Here is a 22,865-nt window from a genome sequence, read left to right on the forward strand (position 1 = left end):
ACATTTGGTGCCTCTTTCCTGATCCCTGGGCCAGAGCATATTTTTCCTTCTATACTTTGAAGGAACAAAATCAAGATTTCTGTTCTGAAGGAAGTGATACATGACTTGCAGTACAGGTGACTTTTTAACTTTGTCCTCCAATATCCCATCTTTAGAGATCACTGAACATTTGTTGAATTGAAAGGAATCAGGTAAGATCAAGAAACTGGGCTAATTGGGATTTGCTCTTTTAGTCACTCCATCTGGCCTTTGTCTTTTCAGTTTTCCAGACATATGCAAAACCCTTTTCTTCTCTTTCTTTCATACCAGCAGCTTTCATTTGCCAGAATAATGTGGCCCATGGAGCCAGGTCACCTCCTTTGGGCTCTGTTGTTTATGCAATCCTTGTGGCCTCTACTGACGGATGGGGCCACTCGAGTCTACTACCTGGGCATCCACGATGTACAGTGGAACTATGCTCCCAAGGGAAGGAATGTTATTACAAACCAGACTCTGGACAGTGACTCGTAAGTTTAATCTCTTATGGTATTAGAGTTGGAGTTGGAGATGAAGGGGGACACCACTGATGTTAGGCAATGGCCTATTGTTTGTTTGTTTGTTTTTGCTGTGTGTGTGTGTGCGCGCGCGCGCACGTGGTGCTAGGAATCAAATCCAGGGCCTAACACTTGCTAGGCAGGTACTCTACCAGTGAGCTACATCCCCAGCCCTTTTTATTTGTTATTTTATGACAGGGTCTCCCTAAGTTGTCCAGCTGGTCTTGAATTTGTGATCCTGCTGCCTCAGCTTCCTGAGTAGCTGGGATTACAGTTGTGTAATACCATACCTGGCTAAGAGGTACCCTTTGTCGTTTTTTTTTTTTTTTTTTTTTTTTTTTTTTGTGGTACTGTGGATTAAACCCAAGAGGGGATTAACTACTGAGCCATATCCCCAGCCCTTTTTATTTTTTATTTTGAAACAAGTTCTCACTAAATTGCTTAGGACCTCACTAACTTTCTGAGGCTGGTTTTGAACTTTTGAACCTTCTGCCTTAGCTTCCTGAGTTGCTGGGATTATAGGTGTGTGCCACTACACCCGCCAGAGATGCTCTTTTGAGGATCCTTTCCCAGGATGTGGTAGCAGCCAGCTCCCAATTTCTCTAGGCCATACACAAAGAAGCTGGCTTCCTGGGAAGAGAGCTACTTAACTCAGGATTCAGCATGTCATTTGAAGTCTACTTTTCCATGCCAAGGTGCCTCAGCATTTTTAGACTCCTAAAGATAATTCCATATTTCCTTGATTCTAATAAACTTATTAAAAAACATGGAATACATATAGTTTTTGAGAGATGTATGTGGTGGAGTAATCCTCCCATAGTTTGTTGAAATTATTCTGATTTTAGATATGTGAAAATATGAAAAAAATAAGGTAAGTCTTTTTTTATGGTACTGGGGATTATAAGGTAAGTCTTATAAGGAAGGAAATGATAGTAATAGTTATCACTAATGTAACACTCTGTGGCAGGTACCATACTAGACATTTACAAACTCTGAGTCCTTTAATTTCTACAACAACTCTAGAAAGTAAGTATGAAAAAAGTATATATATATATATATATATATATATATGTATATATATATATATATATATACACACACACACACATACATACATATGTAAGTATGATATGTATATAGGTATATGTATGTATATATATTTATTCCAGTGTTAGGGATTGAATCTGGGGCTTTTCATATGCTAAGCATGTACTATATCACTGAGCCATATCCTCAACTCCAGTGTCCTCATTTTATAGATAAGAAAACTGAGGCTCATTGGGGTCAAGTGATTTGTCCAAGTCTTACAATAATAAAGACTTAGAATTTGAAACTAGGTAATGTAGTTTCGAGGCTGGTATTCTTCTCACTGTTCTGCCTCTCACAGGATTAATGACAGACCAACCTTTCTTTTACTTTTATTTTATGGTACTGAAGATTGAGCTCAGGGATGTTTTACCAATGGGCTACATCCCCATCCCAACACTTTTTTTAAAAAAATTGAGACAGGGTCTTTTTGAGTTGCTTAGGTCCTCACTAATCATGGCTGGACTTGAACTTGCATTACTTCTGCCTCAGTCTCCTGAGTCATTGGAATTACAGGCTTGTGCCACCAAACCCAGCCCTGGCTAATTTTTTTTTTCTGTGCAGGGGATCAAACCCAGGGCCTTGTATATACTAGGAAAACACTCTACCACTGAGCCATATCTCCAGCTCCTTGGCTAACTTTTCTTGATCTTAGAAACTTGCTGGTTTTCCACAAATATCTGTTGGAAAGTATTAATGAATGTTTTAAAGAATGTTTTGTTATCGTGATTCACTTTATTTCTCCAAAGCCTCAGAGTTTTTTAAACTTCACTATAACTTTTCTGAGCTCTCTTGAAGAATTATAGCAGGAATAGCAGCTCTGCATTTTTTTTCTTTTCTTACTTTACTTCTTTTTTATGATGCTGATTACTGAACCCAAGATCTCATGCATGCTAGGCAAGCACTCTGTGGTAACACCTGACCCAAGCATTGTCTTTTTTGACACAATCCACCCATTTAATTTTGGAGTCACAGTCATTGTATTAAAATTTTCCTTGAGGGAATAACTTTGCTGTCCTCATCCCTGAGGCAATAGAATTTATTGAGCTTTTGCAGTTTTCCAAGGACTGTCTGACTCTCTTTAGTATTTGTTGTTGTTATTATTATTATTATTATTATTATTATTTTGTGATACTGGGAACTGGACCCAAAGCCTTGCCAATGCCAGGCAAATACTCTATCAATCACTGAGCTACATCCCAGCCCTTTATTTTGTGAAGGGTCTGTCTAAATTTACCAAAGATGGCCTTGAATTTGTGATCCTCCTGCCTCAGGCTCCTGAGTGGCTGAGATTACAGATTTGCCACCATGTCCTGCTCCTAAATTCTTAGTTTTTAAAATATATTTTTAATACTAGGGATTGAATCCAAGGGAATGTAATCATTCAGTCACATCTCCAGCCCTTTTAAATTTTTAAAAAAATTTTGAGACAGAGTCTCACTAAATTGCTGAGGCTGGCCTTGAACTTGTAATCCTCCTGCCTCAGCCTCAGGAGTCACTAGGATTACAAGTGCGTCATCATGCCCTGCTCCATAAATTCTTTATGTATTTTAATTCTTTTTTTTCTTGTTGGGCTAGGAATCAAATCCAGGGTGCAAAGCATGCATTTAGCCACTGAGCTACACTCTTGGTCCTATATTTTAATCCTTTTGTCACCAATAACAATTGTCTGACTTAGATACAGTGATATTCTTCATTTTACAGATGGGGAAATTGAACACAGACAAATAACTTGTTCCACATCCCACAAATTTGGAAGTGGTAGAACTGGGATTTAATCCAAGTGGCCTGGCTCTAGAATTTGTGGTCATAACCACTATGCTCTAAGTAAGGCTCTCCAAATATAGCAAGATGATGCTAAAACCACATCAATGGGAAATTGATCACTCAAAAAGAGTCAGTGCAATAGTCTCCATGACTATATATCAGGTTGTTCCATATGAAATTGCCATTTGAGGTGGTTAGAAAATGGTCAAATATCATTAATTTCATATGCTTCAACTTATAACTTCGCATTTTTCTCACAGTTAAACCTAAAGGTTTCCTCTTGCTTGTCCTAAACAATGTTGGAAACATTTTTGTCAGCCTTATCTGGAAATGAAACCTCCAGCAGTTTGAAGATGGTGAAAAATATTGTAACTTTCTTTTCTTCTTTCCCAGAGTGGCTTCCAGTTTTCTCAAGTCAGATAAGAACCGGATTGGGAGCACTTACAAGAAGACCATCTATAGAGAATACAAGGATGACTCATACATGGAAGAAGTAGCCCAGCCTGACTGGTTGGGCTTCTTGGGGCCAGTGTTACATGGTGAGGTGGGGGATGTCATCCTTATCCACCTGAAGAATTTTGCAGCTCGTCCTTATACTATCCATCCCCATGGTGTTTTCTATGAGAAAGATTCAGAAGGTAAACCAGTTCATCCTTTGTTTCTCCCACTAGCAACAAATATTTTTCCTTTATTGCCATGTGAGAAGGAAGAGCTAGGAACAAGAATGAACTTTTCTTATTTATTTATCTGAAGTGGCAAAGACTTTGCTCATAGTAAACATTGCTGGAAACTGGCATCAGTTCTGTTATTCATATATTGTGTGACTTCAGCAAGTCATGCTCCTCTCTAGGCTTCAGATTCCTTATCAGCAATGTGAAGATACAATCTGAAGACAGAACCCAGAGGTGCTTTACCAGGAAGCTATATCCCCAAATCCTTTTCATTTTTCTGTTGAGACAGTCTCATTAAATTGCCCACTAGTCTTAAAAGGTATGATCTACCTGCCTCAGCCTGCTGAGCTTCTGGGAGTACAGGTGTGTGCCAAGTGCCCAGCTACAGTTTGTTTTGTTTTTAATCACAAATAGGTGCTTGAATAGCATTTCAGTAGAATATTTGAGTATACTTTGAAAAGTGAAGTGTGCTGTGAATATAGGGAGTGTTATTTTAATTACATAGTTTTCTAAAACGTCCAGATTCTTTTTTTCATAAGTATTTTTTTAGTTGTAGCTGACACAATACATTTATTAATTTATTATTTTAAAAAATTATATATTTATTTTAGTTGTAAATGGACCTATATTTTATTTATATGCGGTACTGAGACTCGAACCCAGAGCCTCACACATTCTAGGCAAGTGCTCTACCACTGAGCTACAACCCGAGCCCCTACTTATTTATTTTTATGTGCTGCTGAGGATTGAACCCAGGGCCTCACACATGCTAGGCGAGCGATTTACCGCTGAGCTGCAACTGCAGCCCCAAGGTCCAGTTTCTTTAAAGAGGGAATTTGGCTTATTTTTTGGCATAGTTTTTAATTTTTAAAATTATTTTTATTTATTTTTTGTTGTTACTAGGGATTGAACCCTGGGGTACTTCACCACTGAGCTGCCCCACCAGCCCTTTTTATTTTGAGATATGGGCTGCTTGTTAAGTTTCTGAGGCTGGCCTTGTTTGAACTTGAAATCCTCCTACCTCAGTCGGCCAAATTAATGGGATTATAGGCATGCACAACTGTACCCTGATGGTTTATTCTTCTGCTTCTCCCACTATTTAAGGCCTAGAGGCCTATAATACAGAAGTGAGTGAGGAGAATAAAGAGGTAAGTCAGAAGACCCTACTTACTTTGTGGTGAGGATGCAGAGAAGGGGAAACACATGTTCACTGTCAGTGAGAGTGTAAATTAATACAGGTATTATGTAAAAGTATGAAAGGCCCTCAAAAACTAAAAATAGACCAGGTGTGGTAGGGCTCATGTGTAAAATTCCAGCAACTTGGGAGGCTGAGGCAGGAGGAATGCAATTTTAAGGTCAGCCTCAGCAACTTAATGACCCTCAGCAACTTAGCGAGTCTGTGTCTCAAAAATTAAAAAAAAAGGATTGGGGATGTGACTCAGTGATAAAGCACTCCTAGATTTAATTCCAGTAACAAAAAACCAACCAACCAAAAAAAAAACCCACAAAAAAAATAAACCCTAAAAATAGAACTATCCTACTATCTAGCAATCCCATTACTGGGTATGTGCTTAAAGGAAATTAAATCAGCAGGATGTAGAGACACCTGCATTTCTATTTTTATAGCAGTACTTGTCACAATAGCCAGAGTATGAAATCATCGTAAATGGCTAACAACAGATGAATTTCTAAAGAAAATGTGGTATAGGGCTGTGGATGTGTCTAAGTGATAGAACGGTTACCCAGCAGGTATAAGGCCGTAAGTTTCATTGTCAGCAACACACACACACACACACACACACACACACACACACACACACACAAATTGTAGTATGTATATACAGTGGAATACTATTTGCCCCTAAAAAGGAGATCATGTCTTTTGTAACAACATGAATGGAACAAGTCATGCACAGAATTAGACCAGGCACAGAAAGACAAGTACCTCATGATTTCACTCATGTGGAATCTAAAACAGTTGATGTCATAGAAGTTGAGAGTAGACTATTAGTCACCATAGAATGGAAAGAGCAGCAGGATAGTGGAGTTCAGGAGAGGTTGCTAAATGGATACAATGTTACAGTTAGGAGAAAAAAGTTCTGGTTTTCTATGGTACAGCAGGGTGACTATGCTAACAATAATGAATTGTATATTTCAAGAGTTGCAAAGGAGAATTTTGAATGTACTCTCTATAAAGAAATGATAAGAATTTAAAGTAATTGATATGGAACAAAGACAGAAGATCCTAATTTGGCCATTAAATCTTTAGACTGAAATTCTGTTTATCTGCGTTTTGTTTTCCAAAGTGAATGCTTGAAGGGAGGGAATTCTGATTTCTCTCTTGCTTCCATGCTGGCCTCTGCTTTGTACTAGAGCACTACTAGACTAGGCCACGTAACACTTTGTCCTGCCACAGCTTCTTCCCCAATGGCTATCTCATCACGCATCCAGGATATGAAGACTGCTGTACTGGACCTTAGAATCTAATGTTCCTCAAGACTGGACCTATATGCCCTATATGTCTGCCTTCTCTTGGTTTCTGTATTTGCCATGCTCCCTCTCACTCACCTTGATACTAGGCATGTACACTTTCATTCTTTAGGTTCCTTGTATCCAGATGGTTCTTCTGGGCTGCTGAAAGCTGATGACTCTGTTCCCCCGGGAGGCAGCCATACCTACAACTGGACCATTCCAGAAGGTCATGCACCCACCAGTGCTGACCCAGCATGCCTCACTTGGATCTACCATTCTCATGTAGATGCTCCACGAGACATTGCCACTGGCCTCATTGGACCCCTTGTCACCTGTAAAAAAGGTACAAGCCCCTAGGATAAACTATGAGATACAGTTTGCGACATCTGAGAGAAGCAATGATGTGATTGAACTACCTTCATGTTGGGCAGTGGCCTGAGGAGTATTATATCATCACCCTTGTTTATTTGTAGAAACAACCCTGCCAAACTCATTTTCCATTATTTTTTCTATCCATTATGTTTTTAAATTGACTTATTTTTGTACCAGCAATTGAGCCCAGGGGGGCTTAAACTCTGAGCAACATCCTCAGGCCTTTTTATGTTTTAATTTGAAACAGGGTCTCGCTAAGTTTCTTAGGGCCTTGCTGAGTTTCTGAGACTGACTTTGAACTTGTAATCCTCCTGCCTCAGCCTTCTAGTAGCTGGGATTATAGGTGTGCACCACTACAACTGTATTTAAATTGATTTTTTAAATTGGTGAATTATAATTATGCACAATACTGGGATTCATTATGCCATATTTGCATGTAATATAATTTGATCAGTTTTGTTCCACATTACCTTACTTTTCCCTTCCTGCCTCCCTCCCCTGATCAATATCTATACTCCTATTATTTTTAATTAATGAATTATAATTATGTACATAAGTGGAAGTCATTGTGGCATATTCGTACATGAACATAGTGTAATTTGGAATATTTGGTTCTCCATTACTCCCTCATGAACTCCCTTCTTCCTTCTCTAAAACAAAACCAAAACTAAAACCAAACCCCCCAAACAAAAACAAGAACACAAATTTGTTTCTTATTTCATTCTTTTAATATTTATTTTTTAGAAGTAGTTGGACATAATACCTTAATTTTCTTTATTTATTTTTATGTGGTGCTGAGGATCAAACCCAGTGCCTCACACATGGTAGGCAAGCACTCTACCACTGAGCCACAATCCCAGCCCCTCTTATTTCACTTTTAAAACTCAAATTAGTGATGATGGGAGTCTAGTCACTTTGAAGTAAGAAATATGGTAAGAGTATAGGTGAGGACGGGATTGAAAGTGTGCCTGTCAGGGTCTGCTAAGGATTAAAAACTTGATTGGGCATAGGATATGCTCAAGGAATAGTCAGGCCTGGAGATTAGGGTATGGCAGGGTGTGGTCAGGTTTAAGCCTTGGGTTGAAAACATAGGCAAGGATGGTGGGAGGGAGTTTGGAAATGGAAATTAGCATCAGAAGGCTTTATTTTTGCTTTTCTGTTGCTAACAGAATTTGAAAGCCCCATTTCTTCTTATTCTTTTCTTCTGAATACTTTTTGGAGCTTACTTTTGCTAAGGAAAGGAGGTTCTTTTTTCTTTTTGTGTGTGTGCTGGGAACTGAACCCAGGGCCTTGTGCATGCAAGGCAAGCACTCTACCAACTGAGCTATATACCCAGCCTAAGGAGATTTTTAAGAGCACCTTTCATACTTGCCCTAGGAACCCTGGTTGGGAATGCCCCTCCTCGGCGGCAGGATGTGGACCATAGTTTCTTCCTGCTCTTCAGTGTGGTGGATGAGAACCTTAGTTGGCACCTTGATGAGAACATTGTCACTTACTGCTCAGACCCTGCCTCAGTGGACAAAGAAGATGAGGCCTTTCAAGACAGCAACAGGATGCATGGTGAGCTCCAGTGAAGTGGCTACCTTGTGACAGTAGACACTGATGGAGAGTCTCCATTGGGGGTTACACATACTTGGTTCTTCTTAATGCTCACAAGGACCAGGAGTAGATGGCTTCTCTGTTTTGCCTGGAAGACAGTGAGGTTTCCAGCATTATGAATCAGATCAAGGGCACAACTAAAATTCCATCCCTGATCTCTGTGTGGACTATGTTCCTGCTATTAGGCTACCCTGCCTCATAATGTGGAATAGCCAAAGCTATTGATTCCAAAGTCATATTCTGTGCCCTTATTTACTTTAGTGAGTGTTGCTCACTAATACAATTAATTAATATCACTCTGTTTTTTTTAGAAAATATAAGCTGGAAGAATTTTCCACTTGAGAAAAATGATTGCTTTCAAGATACTTGCTTATATTCCCCATCCTATTCTGGGCTTATGTTTATAAGGGAAGTGGCTCTATTAATTAAATTAAAAACAAAGTAAGGACACGAAAGCCCAGAGGCATGAGAAGAGAACTGATTTTAAGAATAGAAACATGTTGACTTTGCTTTTGTTAATTAAAGAAGTGTGTGTGTGTGTGTGTGTGTGTGTGTGTGTGTGTGTGTGTGTGTTTTACCTTTGGTGACAGGGGTGGGCTCAAAGCCAGACAGCCTCAAGAGGAGCTGAAAGCTCAGAGGAAAGATGTAAAGGATGGCTTAGGCAGTTCAGATTTCTCTTGGGCTTTATAAAAATTGATTATAATAGCCATGATAATTAGTCAGCTAATGTGACACTTGTCCTGTGGAAATTTCAAAAGGGTTGAAAGGAAAACCTGAAAGGAAGGAACAGCCAGGAAAATGACCCCATTCCCCAGAGAGCTTCCTCAGATTGCTGCTTTGGAATATTGGCTTTCCCACTTAATAGCTCTGTGGTCTTCAGAGAAAAGTAACTTCAACCTTTTTGAGTTTTGGTTTTCTCACTATTTTGAGTGACACTAATGATATTTGTGTACTTCCCAGAGCTCTTTGTAATATTTAAATGATATAATGCATGTATGGCCAGTACAGTGTGTTCTTCAAAACCTCATTTAAATGTTATCAATTGTTGTTGTCAGATGGAAAGGCTTCTCCCATTGGTTTGTCCTTTTCTAATACTGGTATTTCCTTTGGGTTTTCTTTTGCAGCAATCAATGGCTTTGTCTTTGGAAACTTACCAGAGCTGAGCATGTGTGCACAGAAGCATGTGGCCTGGCATTTATTTGGCATGGGCAATGAAGTGGATGTCCACACAGCTTTCTTCCATGGACAGATGCTGACCACCCGTGGACACCGCACTGATGTGGCTCACATCTTTCCAGCTACTTTTGTGACTGCTGAGATGGTTCCTCAGAAGCTTGGCACTTGGTTAATTAGCTGTCAAGTGAACAGTCACTTGCAAAGTGAGATCCACCATTTCCGATTCTTGGCATACAGGAATGAGGAGTCAATACTTGTTGATAGAAGGTTGGGCTTCTGGGTTGGGGCCATGAGATAGGTCTTCCAGGAGAGGCATTTTGGTATAAATGGTGAAACATTAAACTAGAAGTCAGGGTCCCTTGGTTCTTTCTTGGCTCTGCCATTAGCTTGCCAAGTAACCTGGACATATATCTCTTTGGGTTTAAGCTTCCCCTTCTTGAACAGAAGATGGCCCATGGTTGGATAGGTAGGCTTTCAAGCTGCTTTTCTTTTTTGCTAAGCATTGTAAAGGAACTAAGGTCTGGAATTGTTTTCAGTTGATTAAATGTGCTCAGAATGGCAGATTAAAGGAGAGTAAGGTTTCTGCAGGTCATCATGGAGTATTGAAATGAAGTTTCAGAGAGAAAGTAATGAATGGCACTCTAGTTTGGACCTAACAGCAAGAGGGCTATAAGGTTTTGTGTCAGAGGAAAATAGTTAAAGTAATGTTATTGTGCATCAAGGATCATCAGAGGGGAGAAAAAACACATGAGGCAATGTAAAGAGCACTAGATAAATGATTAGAAATTTTGAGTTGTAAACTCATTCTTTTTTTTAAGAGAGAGAGAGAATTTTAATATTTACTTTTTAGTTTCCGGCGGACACAACATTTTTGTTTGTATGTGGTGCTGAGGATAGAACCCAGGCCGCACGCATGCCAGGCAAGCGTGCTGCCACTTGAGCCACATCTCCAGCCCTGTAAACTCATTCTTATGAAAAATTTACTCTAATGATTTTGGTCAAGTTCCTTCCCATTTCTAATACTCATTCGCCCCTTTGTAAAATGGGAGAGTTGGTCTAACTAGCCTCTAAAATATTTAGCTATTACTCTCTAGAATTATTTGATGTATGATGAATTAGGAGGTTACTGGGAAAGTTCTATGTGAATATGTGAAATATTTGAGAAGGTGAGGAGTTACAGAATGGTAGGATAATGAAATCCTGGGTGTAGCTTAGAGAAAATAGAGGGCAGTTACATGTGCTCCATATATCTAGGATCTGTCCTTGGTCCAAAACGTACCTGGGTAAGAGGGCAAATATGGATTTGGGTTAGGGATGCAGCATAATAGTGGAACAGCATGGACCTAGGAATGAGAGATCTGGATTCAAATCCTAGTGACACCACTTGCTTACCCACCTTAATAAGTTTGGAAGATGGTAATAATGATTCATTCCATCCTCACAGAGCTGTAATTAGGTTACAGATATTAATATGATTTTAAATCTGACAGACTAGGGAAATTATGTGATGAAGATAGTGGATAGATATAAGAGAAGAAAAGGAGCATCCAGGATCTGTACTTAAAAGATGGGAGCTTAAGTCTAAACACTTCTACTGACTACCTATAGAGTCTGGGAAAGTTAATTAGCCTCTTTAATACTTAGCTTTATTCATGTGTAAAAGGAGACCATTAAAAGTATACAAAAAGTGGTTAAGAAGATTAATAGCAATAACATGTAAAGCACTTGACAGAGGACCTGATATATGTAGTCAACAAAAACAAATATCCTTTCCTTCTCTTTCTTCATATCTCAGATTTCTTTCTTTCCTTGCTTTCTTACTTCCTGGTACTGTGGATTGAACCCAGGGATACACTACCACTGGGCTACATTCCAAGCCCTTTTTAATTATTTTATTTTATTTTAAAAAATATTTTTAGTCATTCATGGACACAATACCTTTATTTTATTTCTTTATTTTTTAATATGATGCTGAGGTTCAAACCCAGTGCCTCTCACATGCTAGGCAAGTGCTCTACCATTGAGCTACAACTCCAGCCCCCTATTTTTTTTTTTTTTTAATTTAAGACAGGGTCTTGCTTGGCCTTGAACTTGTGATCCTTTGGACTCAGCCTCTGGAGCAGCCACTGAGTGGAGCCATGTGTTATATTTCTTTCTTTTTTTTTTCTTTACTTTCTTTTTGGTAGTATGTGGGTTTGAACCTAGTGGGCATTCTACCATTGAGCTATATCCCCATTCTATTTTATTTTTTACTTTGAGATAGGGCCTAATTAAGTTGCCCAGGCTAGCCATGAACTTGTGACTCTGTTGCTTCAGCCTTCCTAGTAGCTGGGACTAGAGTGTGTTCCATTGTACCTGGCTACATCTCAGAATTCTAATGTACATTTTAAAAATATTTTTACTTGAGGATGGACACAATACCTTTATTTTATTGATTTATTTTCATGTGGCTCTGAGGGTCAAACCCAGTGCCTCACACATTCTAGGCAAGCACTGTACCCCTGAACTACAACCCCAGCCCCCATATTTTTTTTTTTTTTGGTACTAGGAATTAAACCCAAGGGCACTTAACCACTGAACCACATCCAAGCCCTTTTTATTTATTTATTTTTAATTTTGAGACAGGGTCTTACTAAGTTTCTTAGGGCTTCACTGAATTGCTGAGGCTGGCCTTGAATTTATAATCCTCCTGCCTCAGCCTCCTCAGTCTCTGGGAGTACATGCATGAGCACGCACACCTGGTTCCCAGTCCCCCTTTTTTATTTATCCACTCATTGAATTTTATACCAGATATGTTTCAATGTAGTTAAAAAATGCTTCTGGTTTTCTTCTTTCACTTTATTCATATCATACTTGTATGTTTTTAATTTTTTTGAATTATAAAATTGAGTTTACATATTCTCCAGACTTTTAAAAATTTTTTATTTTGAGACAGGGTCTCACTAAGTTGTGGAGGCTCTCCTTGGACTTGTGATCCTTGTGACTTGGCCTCCAGAGAGCTGGGATTACAGGCATCAACCACCATGCTCAGCTTACCTCTCTTTTAAATTTGATGTGCCTAGGAGATAAAGTGGCCCATTTTGATTTGGGTAAAAAGATTAGTGCAGGGTGGGAGGAAAAAACAATTAGAGGAGCAAGCTGAGTGCTCTGGGTAGAAATCCTGGTAGAATGGGATCAGCCATGATGTTCTTCCTCCAGATGGCATGCAGGCACTCTACAAGGTCAACTCTTGCTCCACGGCTCCTCCTGTGGACCATCTTACAGGCAAAGTCCGGCGGTACTTCATTGAGGCCCATGAGATTCGATGGGACTATGGCCCAATGGGGCGTGATGGCAGTACTGGGAAAAGTTTGAGACAGCCAGGAAGGTAAGAGGCAGAGGGCTTTCTCTTCCTGTTCCTGCCTGAACATCTATTATCTCCCTTCCAGAAATATTTCACTTCACTTGGGGATCACAGTGATTGTCTGGCTAGGGTTGCTGTTAACCAATTTCTTTTTGGCCCCTGGGAGAGTTTGCTTTTGGGGAAGCTATAGGTAGCAAAGCTTTTGGTAAGGTTATGTCATATCTGCAGCAAAGGGTCCAAACATATTTTGAGACCATTCCTGCTGTAATCCCTGGAAATGTTCAGAAAGGAAAGCCCAGGTGGGACCAGTTCCTGCATGAGTTGAAATGACTTTTCTCTAGCTCTTCTTTACTTTATCCATTACTTACTTCCTTATTCCTTCCTTTTTTTTTGCATAATCCAAAGGAAGCATTTGAGGAGGGTTATAAAAATCACTCTATGATTTTGGGTATAGCTATTCCATACCATCCTTTTGGAGGGATTTCTCCAGGTTTTCTTGCCTCATCCATGACACAGATGTGGACAAATAGAGCAGGAAGTTAGTGTCCTATTTTGTAGCCAGGATGTCAGTTATACCAATTTACTAGGTAATTGGCGATGCCAGGTTTTTTTTTTTTCTTTTGTGGTACTGGGGATTGAGCCCAGGGCCTCACTCATGCTAGAAAAGCACATTATCAGTAACTACATCCCCAGCCCTTTTTATATTTTATTTTGAGCCAGGACTAATTTGCTTGATGTCTTGCTAAGTTACTGAAGCTGGCTTTGAACTTGTGATCCTCTTACCTCAGTTACATGAGTATCTGGGATTATAAGTGTATGCCATCACATTTGGTGACACCAGTTCTTTCACAGAACAGGCACATAGTATATTAATAGGAGAGGACATAGGGAAAACTCCTCGGGCATCCATTGTGTTTATTCTTTTTTTCATTTTAAATATTTTTTTTTAGTTGTCAATGGACATTTATTTTATTTATAGTACGTGGTGCTGAGAATCGAACTCAGTGCCTCACACATGCTAGGCAAGTGTTCCACCACTGAGCCACAACCCCAGCCCTAGTGTTTATTCTTTCAGGAGGAAATAATGAAGTGAGTCTGAAGAAAAGTAAGGCAAGTTGGCACTTGAGTTTCAGAATGTTATCTAGTCTCAACCTGGGCTTGCCCACTTAGTGGGCTTTCATTTTGGTGTGAAAGCCTATTAAACATTTTGAGATGGGATCTCACTATATTGTGCAGGCTCATCTTGAGCTCATGGGTAGAATTGATCCTGCCTCACATCTTCTTAGGTGCTGGTATGATAGGCACATGCTACCATTCCTGCCTAATTTTTGTGGTGCTAGGGAATTGAACCCAGGACCTCATGCATGCTAAGTAAGCCCTTTTACCACTGAATCACATCCCCAGACCCTGGACAGTGCTATTCTTGATTAAGGAGAGAAAATATTCAGAGTACCTGAGGATAATTAAGGACACTGATATAGGCTATGTAATTTGGGAGGGCAGAACTGATTCCAGTACTTACAAGGAATAATTTCCCAGATCCTGATAAATAATAACTTCCATAATTTAAATTATCTAATAGTAAAGGGTATTATATTTTCTGAAAATGAATTCTTTGTCTTTGGAAAGGTTAAAACAGAAGCCATATATCACTTATTGGTGGAGATACCTTCAATGGTGGGAATTAATCTGGAAGATCTCTGAGGTCCTTCTAATCATAAAGGTCCATAACTTGATAAGATTAAGGGTGAGGTGGGATCTATTTGATGGTCAGTGAAGTTGTGAGACATTTACCTCCTTATATGCCAGTGGTTCAGATAAGTTCTTCCAGAAGAACTCCACTCGAATTGGAGGTACTTACTGGAAAGTTCGATATGAAGCCTTCCAAGATGAGACATTCCAAGAGAAGTTGCAACTGGAAGAAGATAAGCATCTTGGAATCCTTGGTGAGCAATATTTTATTTATTTTTGTGAGCAAGATTTTAATTAATAAAGTTTATTGCCTAGGCCAGAGAAGTAAGAAGGATATGGGAACTAGAACCTGAGAGTGGTGAAAAAGGATTATGGATCTGAATTTGTTTGAAAAACACTAGGTTAAGCATAGTCAAATAGTGATCTTTGCTGTAGGATTTCCAAGAGCCTTGAATTTATTTTTGTTCATCATGAATCTCCAAGATAGACATAGAGTATGTAGAATTTCTCATACTTACTTTACTACTGATCGTTTCTTGGTAATATATTCTAGTACCATTTTTGTACAGACCATACTTTTAGAAATTGCTTCTCTAGGGTCATTCCTGAAAAGTATAAGGCAGTAAGCTTGTTCAGATATTTGGCAATCTTGGACCAGGAGCAGATTGGTATGACATACAGACGTGCTTGCTGTGGTGAAGGTTGCAGAAATAAGCTTAGAGTCTGACCTTGAAGAAAATATTCAGAAGGTTGATAGCATAGTATTGAAAGAGTTTATAGCAAGGTTATATGTGGTTTAGTCACTTGGTGGAACCAGGAAATAGAATTGGTCAGATGGGACAAAACTTTGGAAATGAAAGTACTGTAATGAGCCATACTCTGGAGACAAGCATGTGTCAAGTTGATTCTAGATCCTTAGGGTGGATAATAGTCCATATACCAGAAAGATAGAATAATATAAGGAAGAGAAATTCACTCTAAGGAAGAGAAGTAAGTAGAGTATGAAGGTGTTGTCTTGACTTGGGCTCAGGATGGGTCCCCAGTTTTTGAGCAGAGGTAGAGCTTCATGTATGGAAATTGAGTAGAAAACCAAGCCAGAGACTCTGACCTTGGGTTAGAGCCAGTATAAATGCTTACATGATTTCTTGGTACTTTTCGTTGGCTTTAAAAGTGACCCAAATATGTTAGAGGTGGGGTGAGTAGTGAAGCATAGAAAAGTTCAGAAGCTGTGACTAGACTAGCTAGTCCAGGACCTGGATACAGAATATAATAATTATCTTACCTCAGAATTGGTTTAAGACTGAGATAACCCACTCGGATAATAAAATTAGGGGAAACAGGTTTGGATCTGTCAGTGATTGGGAGAAAGACCTGGCATTAGATCTTGGCTCTGCAACTAACGTGCCATTTGAATTTGTGTAGGTCAATTCCACCTCTCTGAGCTGAAGTTTCCTCATCTGTAAAATGGAGATAATAACCTCTGCCCTGTATGCCTTAGAATGATATTTGAGGATAAAAATGAGATAGTGGATTTTACAGTGCTTTTTATAATTGTAAATTGCAGTATACTTGGAATGGATTATTCTTATTCTTTCCTATCAAGACTAGAGTTCTTTCTGCTTTCACTTACCTTTTCTTTTCCTTCATCTCTTTCAGTTTCTCTCCTTCATCTTTGTCTTCTTTCTCATTGTCTTCCCCTTCCTATTTTCCAGGGCCAGTGATCCGGGCTGAGGTGGGTGACATCATCCAGGTGGTCTTCTACAACCGTGCCTCCCAGCCATTCAGCATGCAGCCCCATGGGGTCTTTTATGAGAAAAAATATGAAGGCACTGTGTATAATGATGGTGAGCTAGCAAGGTTTTCAATAAATGTGGGCTGGCTGGTGGTAGCTGGTGGTTGTAGAGAGCGAATCAATGTCTCTTTTCCCATGCCATTATTTTGTTATAAACATTTTAATGAGTATATAATACTTTATCACATAGATATGTTATAATTTATTTAACTAATCTTCCATTGTTTCCACGTACAGGTTTTTTGTACTTTTGAACATTGTAAGTCAGATTACACTGTGTGAATATATACACCCTAGCTTAGATTTCTGAGAATCTAATATTTTAGATTCTTAGGAAAGAATCCTAGAAGTGGAATTATTGGGTAACATTTTTTTGTTTTATTTTGTTTTCATTTTTCTTTTTTGTAATAGATTTTTTTTAAAAATATTTTTTTAGTTGTAGGTGGACACAATACCGTTTTATTTTACTTTTGTGGTGCTGAGGATTGAACCCAGGGCCTCACACATGCAAGATGAGTACTCCACTGCTGAGCCACAGCCTCTATTTGTAGATTTTATTTGATACCAGGGATTAAACCCAAAGGCTCTCTACAACTTGGATATACCCCCAACCCCTTTTTCAAATTTCAAGACAGGGTTCTGACATGTTGCTAAGGTTGGCCTTAAACTTGACATTCTCCTTCCTCAGTCTCCTGAGTCATTGGTATTATAAGTATATGCCACAATGTCTGGCTTAATTTCTTTTTTTCTCTGAGAATGTTAGCACATTGCTGATTCTAACCCAAAATGCAAAAAGAGACACTGAAAGCATAAAGGGCAAATTTTCAGACAAGTCTAAAATAAAAGAACATCCTGCAAGGCAAATTTTCTAATCTTAAAGAAGGAAATACTGAGTGGGGCCACAATTAGGTATATGACAACTGAATGTGACCTACAAACCTTGCTTGGTCCTGGTTATAAAAATAGATTTAAGAGACATTTTGGTGATAATTGAAACATTTTTATATAGACTAGATATTAGATATTAGGAAATTTTCTTAGGTTTGGTTAAGATATTATAGGAACATAGGAGATACTTGCTTTGAGAATAAAATGTTGTGACATTTGCATTTGCTTCAAAATGATGCAACAAGCTGGGCACAGTGGCACATGCCTGTAATTCCAGCAGTTTGGGAAGCTGAGGCAGGAGGATCACAAGTTTGAGGCCAGTCTCAGCAAATTAGCAAGGCTCTAAGAAACTGAGTGAAACCATATCTCAAAATAAAAATTAAAAAGACTGGGGATGTGGCTCTTTGGTTAATTGCCTTTTGGGTTCAATCCCTGTATCCAAAAACAACACCAACAACAAAACAAAACAAAACAAAAAACTCAACAAAAGCAAACAAACAAAAAACATGTTTGTGTGTGGATTTTTGTACATAGATAAATTAGGATGGCAAAACATTAATAATAGAATTTAGGTGGTAAGCTGATCATTGTACCATTCTTTATATATATTTTTAGTTGTAGTTGGACACAATACCTTTATTTTGTTTATTGATTTTTATGTGGTGCTGAGGATCGAACCCAGGGACTCTCACATGCTAGGTGAGTGCTCTACTGCTGAGCCACAACCCCAGCCCCATTGTACCATTCTTTAAAGTGTCCAAAGCTTAGAAAATTTAAAGAATGAGGAACAATGGATGAATATGAAAAGTTGAAAATATACCAAATTATACTCCCTTGTTATAAGCTATACTACAAATATTGTTGTATATGCCTTTATGCCCACTTTTATGATTATTTTTCAGCATATATGTGTGTGTATGTATATATATATATATATATATATATATATATATATATATATAATTTTTAGCATGGGATCTCACTCTGTTCCCTAGCCTTTTTTCCAGCTTGGGACTTCAAGAGATCCTCTAGTTTCAGCCTCCTGAGAAACTGATACTAAGACATTCAGCTCCATGCCTGGCCCAAATATATTTCTAAGATTTAGACTTGATGAATTAGAGGATGCATATTAAAATTTTGCACCTATATCCAAATTGCTTTCTGAAGAGATTTGTAGTCTCATCAATTTGGAGTTCCATCAACGGTACTTGAGAGGGACCCATTCTTTATAACCTTATTAACACTGGGGCAGTTTTTGTTGTTGTTTGTTTGTTTTGGGGGGATTGAGCCCAGGGGTGCTTTACAACTGAGCTATATCCACAGCTCTTTTTATTTTTTGAGACAGGGTCTAATTTACTGAGCTTCTTGCTAAGTTGCTGAGGCTGGACTGGAACTTATAATCTTTTCTCAGTCTCCTAAGTCACTAGGTTTACAGGCATGCACCTGTAATCTTTGGCAAAATGAGAGCATTGTAGGCAGATAATTTAACAAAATCATTTTTTGGCAGGCGGATTAAACCCAGTGGTACTTTACCCCTGAACTACATCCCCAGGTTTTATTTTTATTTTTTTAAATTTTGAGACAGGATCTCACTCACTATGTTGTTCAGGGTCTTGCTAAATTGAAGTCACTATTGTTTTGATTTTTTGATTTACATTTTTTGATTATGTTGACATTCTTGTCAGTATTTAATACATATCTCTTGTTCTTTTTTAAATTACTACTATGGATTGAACCCAGGGTCGCTTAACCACTAAGCCACATCCCCAGCCCTTATATGTATCTTATTTATTTCTGAGCATGAAACTTTTTAAGGCTCTTTCTTTTCTTCTCTCTCTCTCTCTCTCTCTCTCTCTCTCTCTCTCTCTCTCTCTCTCTCTCCCTCAATACTGGGGATTGAACCTGGGGGTGGTGTACCACTCAGCTATATCCCCAGCCCTTTTTATTTTTTATTTTGAGAAAGGGTCTTGCTTAATTGTCCAGACTTGTTTGGAATTTGTGATCCTCCTGCTTCAGCCTCCAAAATTGCTGGGATTACTAGTATATACTACCATGCCTGGCTTTTAAGGCTCTTGATGCATTTTGTTAGCATATTTTCCAAAAGGGTTATTTGCATTTACACCTTAAAAAGATTTTTTTTAGTTGTCAATGTGCCTTTATTTTATTTATATGTGGTGCTGAGAATTGAACCCAGTGCCTCACATATGTCAGGCAAGTGCTCTACCACTGAGCCATAACCCCAGCCCTGAATTTACACTTATCCATTTTATAGGTGGGTGAGAAAGATAGGTGCCAACATTGATTATAATTTATAGAATATTTACTAATCTGACAAGCAAAAAAGTTATCTAGGTACTTTTCATTTGTACTTCTTTTATTATTTATTTATTTTGGTGCCAGGGATTGAATCCAGAGGCACTTTACCACTGAGCCACATCACTAGCCTTTTTAATTTTGTTTTGTTTTGAGATGGGCATCTCAGTAAGTTCCTGAGGCTGGCTTTGAACTTGCAATCTTTCTGCCTCATCCTCCTGAGCTGCTGGGATTAAAGGCATGTTCCACCTGTGGTGATTCTTTGATTAAATTTGATTTTTTAAAAAAATTTCAACCTGAGGGTATAGGTCTATGGTAGAACTATGCTTAGCATGTGGGTGGCCCTGGGCTTAGTCTCTAGCACCACTAAAGAAAAAAAAAATTCTGTGTGTTGCTTGATCATGTCCTGTGTTCACTGAAGGAATTATAGCCTTAGTGTTTTTTGTATATATACACATATACATATATAACTTATACATGCCCACACATGTATACCTGCATATTGAAAGGAAAAAGATATTCAACAATTAGAGTTGTTTAAAGATGAAATGAGCTATGATGATAGGTAGTGAGTCTCCTATAACTGGAGAGTTTGAAGCAGAAGTAGGAATATAAGAGTAGATAAATGTATATTTTCAAGTATGGGGTATTCAAAGAAGTCTTAAAGTCTCTTTTACAATATACTATTTTGCTGCTATTGCTGCTGCTGCTCCAAAATGCCTTTGTTTATGATCTTTATCCCTCTGTTTGGAACTGATGATCCTCACACTAATCAATGTGATTAATGAGTTCACAATTTCCCTGCAGGCTCATCTCATCCTGGCTTGGTGGCTAAACCTTTTGAGAAAGTAATATACCGCTGGACAGTGCCTCCCCATGCTGGTCCCACTGCTCAGGATCCTGCCTGTCTCACCTGGATGTACTTTTCTGCCGCAGATCCCATAAGAGATACAAACTCTGGCCTGGTGGGCCCCCTGCTGGTGTGCAAGGCTGGTGCCTTGGGTACAGATGGCAAGCAGGTATTGCCAGAGATGTCTGGCTGGGAAGCCTGGTGGGAGGAGGATGAAGCTGAATTGTTAATAGGAGTCCTACATGAAAGTAGGTTTTAGAGGTAATTGAATAGAAAGAAAATTACCAAGCTGTTGCATCAGAAATTAATAATTGGAGACTTCATGCTATCCTTGCATGTTATTTTTTTTAATTACAAACATACATCTTCCTTAACCTGTTTTTTCCTATTTCATATCCTCTCATCATCACTTCCTTTTTTCTGCTCCTCCTCCCTCTTCACCTCTTGCTCCCTCTCTTTATTCTGTCCTCTTCCCTTCACCTCTTCTTTCCCTATCCTTTCTCCTCCACCCTGTCCCTTTCCCTATCCCTTTCTCACTTCAATGGCCCCTAAAATTTGTCCCTAACCCCTAAATGTGCTGTAGTATTTGATAGTCTTCTTTGGTATCTAGCCCACCATTTCTAGCTATGCAACCTTAGACAAATTACTTAACCTCTCTGATTCACTTTCCTGTTCTCCAAAAACATAGGCTTAACAGTGGAGGAATCTCAAGATTCTGTAAGGATTAATGCAAATAATCCATATAAAGTCCTTAGCATAGTGTCTGGCACATAGTAAACACTTAGCAAATGTGAACTATAACAATTATTATTACTACTTTTATTTTCAAATTTCCCTCCAGAGCCTTCGCCTGCTCTCCTAGCTACTATCTGTCATTCCTCTCCCCAGGTGTCTCTAGGTTCTCGGCTATCACACTCTGTAATGCTGCTCCCTATGCCTCTTCCCAGCTCCTTTCATGCATTTCTCCCCTCAAGGCTTTTTATTCTGACCTTATTCTCCCATCTACAAGTTGAAGTTAACCTGAGGAATAACTGCCTAGCATTAATGTCAGCTCTGGGCAGGAGTTGTGGGCTTGACTCATCTGGAAAAGGAAATGGGAAAATGAGGGATTTTTGGATCTCCAGCTGCAAAGTACATACCTGCTGAAACCATTGCTATTCTTCCCTCTGCCTTCTTCCACTGGGCCTGCAGAAAGGGGTGGATAAAGAATTCTTTCTTCTCTTCACTGTGTTGGATGAGAACAAGAGCTGGTACAACGAAACCAATCAAGCAGCTGCTATGTTGGATACTCGACTGCTCTCAGAAGATGTTGGCTTCCAGGACTCCAATCGGATGCATGGTATGGGGAGTACTTTTGACTTAGGCTACAGCTGAGAAGTCCCAAGTAAAATCAAATAAGTCCAGTTCCCCAAATACTCACTCCATTGGTTAGATCCATCAAAGACACAAGTTGTATTGAGGGATTCAGTCTACAATAGGAGATCTTATTCTTAGTGCTTCCTTTTACTGTGCCCTGTGTTACACTGTATGGGGATATTTAAAGTCAGGTGAGGTGAGGATTATGTATAAGGAATATTCTAGAGAGTGTGAACTATATGCTGGGATGAAACCCTTACAGTTTTGATTTTCTTTTTTTTTTTTTTAAGTCTTTGGTACTGGGGATAGAATCAGAGACATTTTACCATGGAGCCATATCCCCAATCCCCCCCCCCTTTTTTTATTTTGAGACAGGGCCTCACTAAGTTGCTGAGACTGGCTTTGAACTTGCAATTCTCCTGACTCAGCCTTCTGCATTTCTGGGATTACAGGCATGCACCACCATGCCTGGCTTGTTTTTATTTTTACCTTTTGTGATGCTTGGGCTCAAACTCAGGGCTTTGTGTGTTAGAGGAATGCTTTACCATGGAGTTATTCCCCAGTTCCCTTTCCCGTCTTATCCCTCTCCCTTTTCTCTCATACCCTTGCTCCCATTTCCCATGCTCCAGCCCAGCTGGGTGTTTTTCTCCCCTTAAGCATCCTTTGTATCTTGCCGATTTCATGCCTTTGCAATGCTGTGCTCTGCATTTAAAAAAAATTTTTCATTCCTCACATATTTGCCTGCAGCCTATAGAAATTCTGTCCATTCTTTGAAGCCATTTTTTTTTGTGCTAAAAAAATATGTCTTCCACGTAACCACTTTTTTTGGGGGGGGGGCTGGGGAGGGACCTGTAATTCTGGACATTGTATCCAGGGACACTTTAACAATGAGCTACACCCCCAGCCCTTTTTATTTTTATTTTCAGAAAGAATCTCTCTAAGTTGCTGAGGGTTT

General features: G+C 39.1%; 1 protein-coding gene across 10 annotated transcripts in view; it reads left to right on the forward strand.

Moving 5' to 3' along the window:
- The first annotated feature begins 339 nt into the window (after nucleotides 1-339).
- Heph (hephaestin) overlaps nucleotides 340-22,865 on the forward strand; it is a 68,383-nt gene continuing 45,857 nt past the window's right edge. For 6 of the 10 annotated variants that reach the window (XM_026411923.2, XM_026411920.2, XM_077793913.1 and 3 more), the window contains exons 1-10: nucleotides 340-506; nucleotides 3,780-4,024; nucleotides 6,660-6,872; nucleotides 8,279-8,461; nucleotides 9,625-9,879; nucleotides 12,875-13,043; nucleotides 14,829-14,965; nucleotides 16,424-16,555; nucleotides 20,512-20,723; nucleotides 21,746-21,893. In XM_026411923.2, the coding sequence (XP_026267708.2) occupies nucleotides 340-506; nucleotides 3,780-4,024; nucleotides 6,660-6,872; nucleotides 8,279-8,461; nucleotides 9,625-9,879; nucleotides 12,875-13,043; nucleotides 14,829-14,965; nucleotides 16,424-16,555; nucleotides 20,512-20,723; nucleotides 21,746-21,893 (1,861 nt within the window). The remainder of the gene's footprint in view (nucleotides 507-3,779; nucleotides 4,025-6,659; nucleotides 6,873-8,278; nucleotides 8,462-9,624; nucleotides 9,880-12,874; nucleotides 13,044-14,828; nucleotides 14,966-16,423; nucleotides 16,556-20,511; nucleotides 20,724-21,745; nucleotides 21,894-22,865) is intronic. The other 4 variants (XM_026411922.2, XM_077793915.1, XM_077793910.1 and 1 more) reach the window with 3 other exon arrangements.

Source organism: Urocitellus parryii, chromosome X (genome assembly GCF_045843805.1).
Source record: "Urocitellus parryii isolate mUroPar1 chromosome X, mUroPar1.hap1, whole genome shotgun sequence".
In the NCBI taxonomy this organism is placed as follows: Eukaryota; Metazoa; Chordata; class Mammalia; order Rodentia; family Sciuridae; genus Urocitellus; species Urocitellus parryii.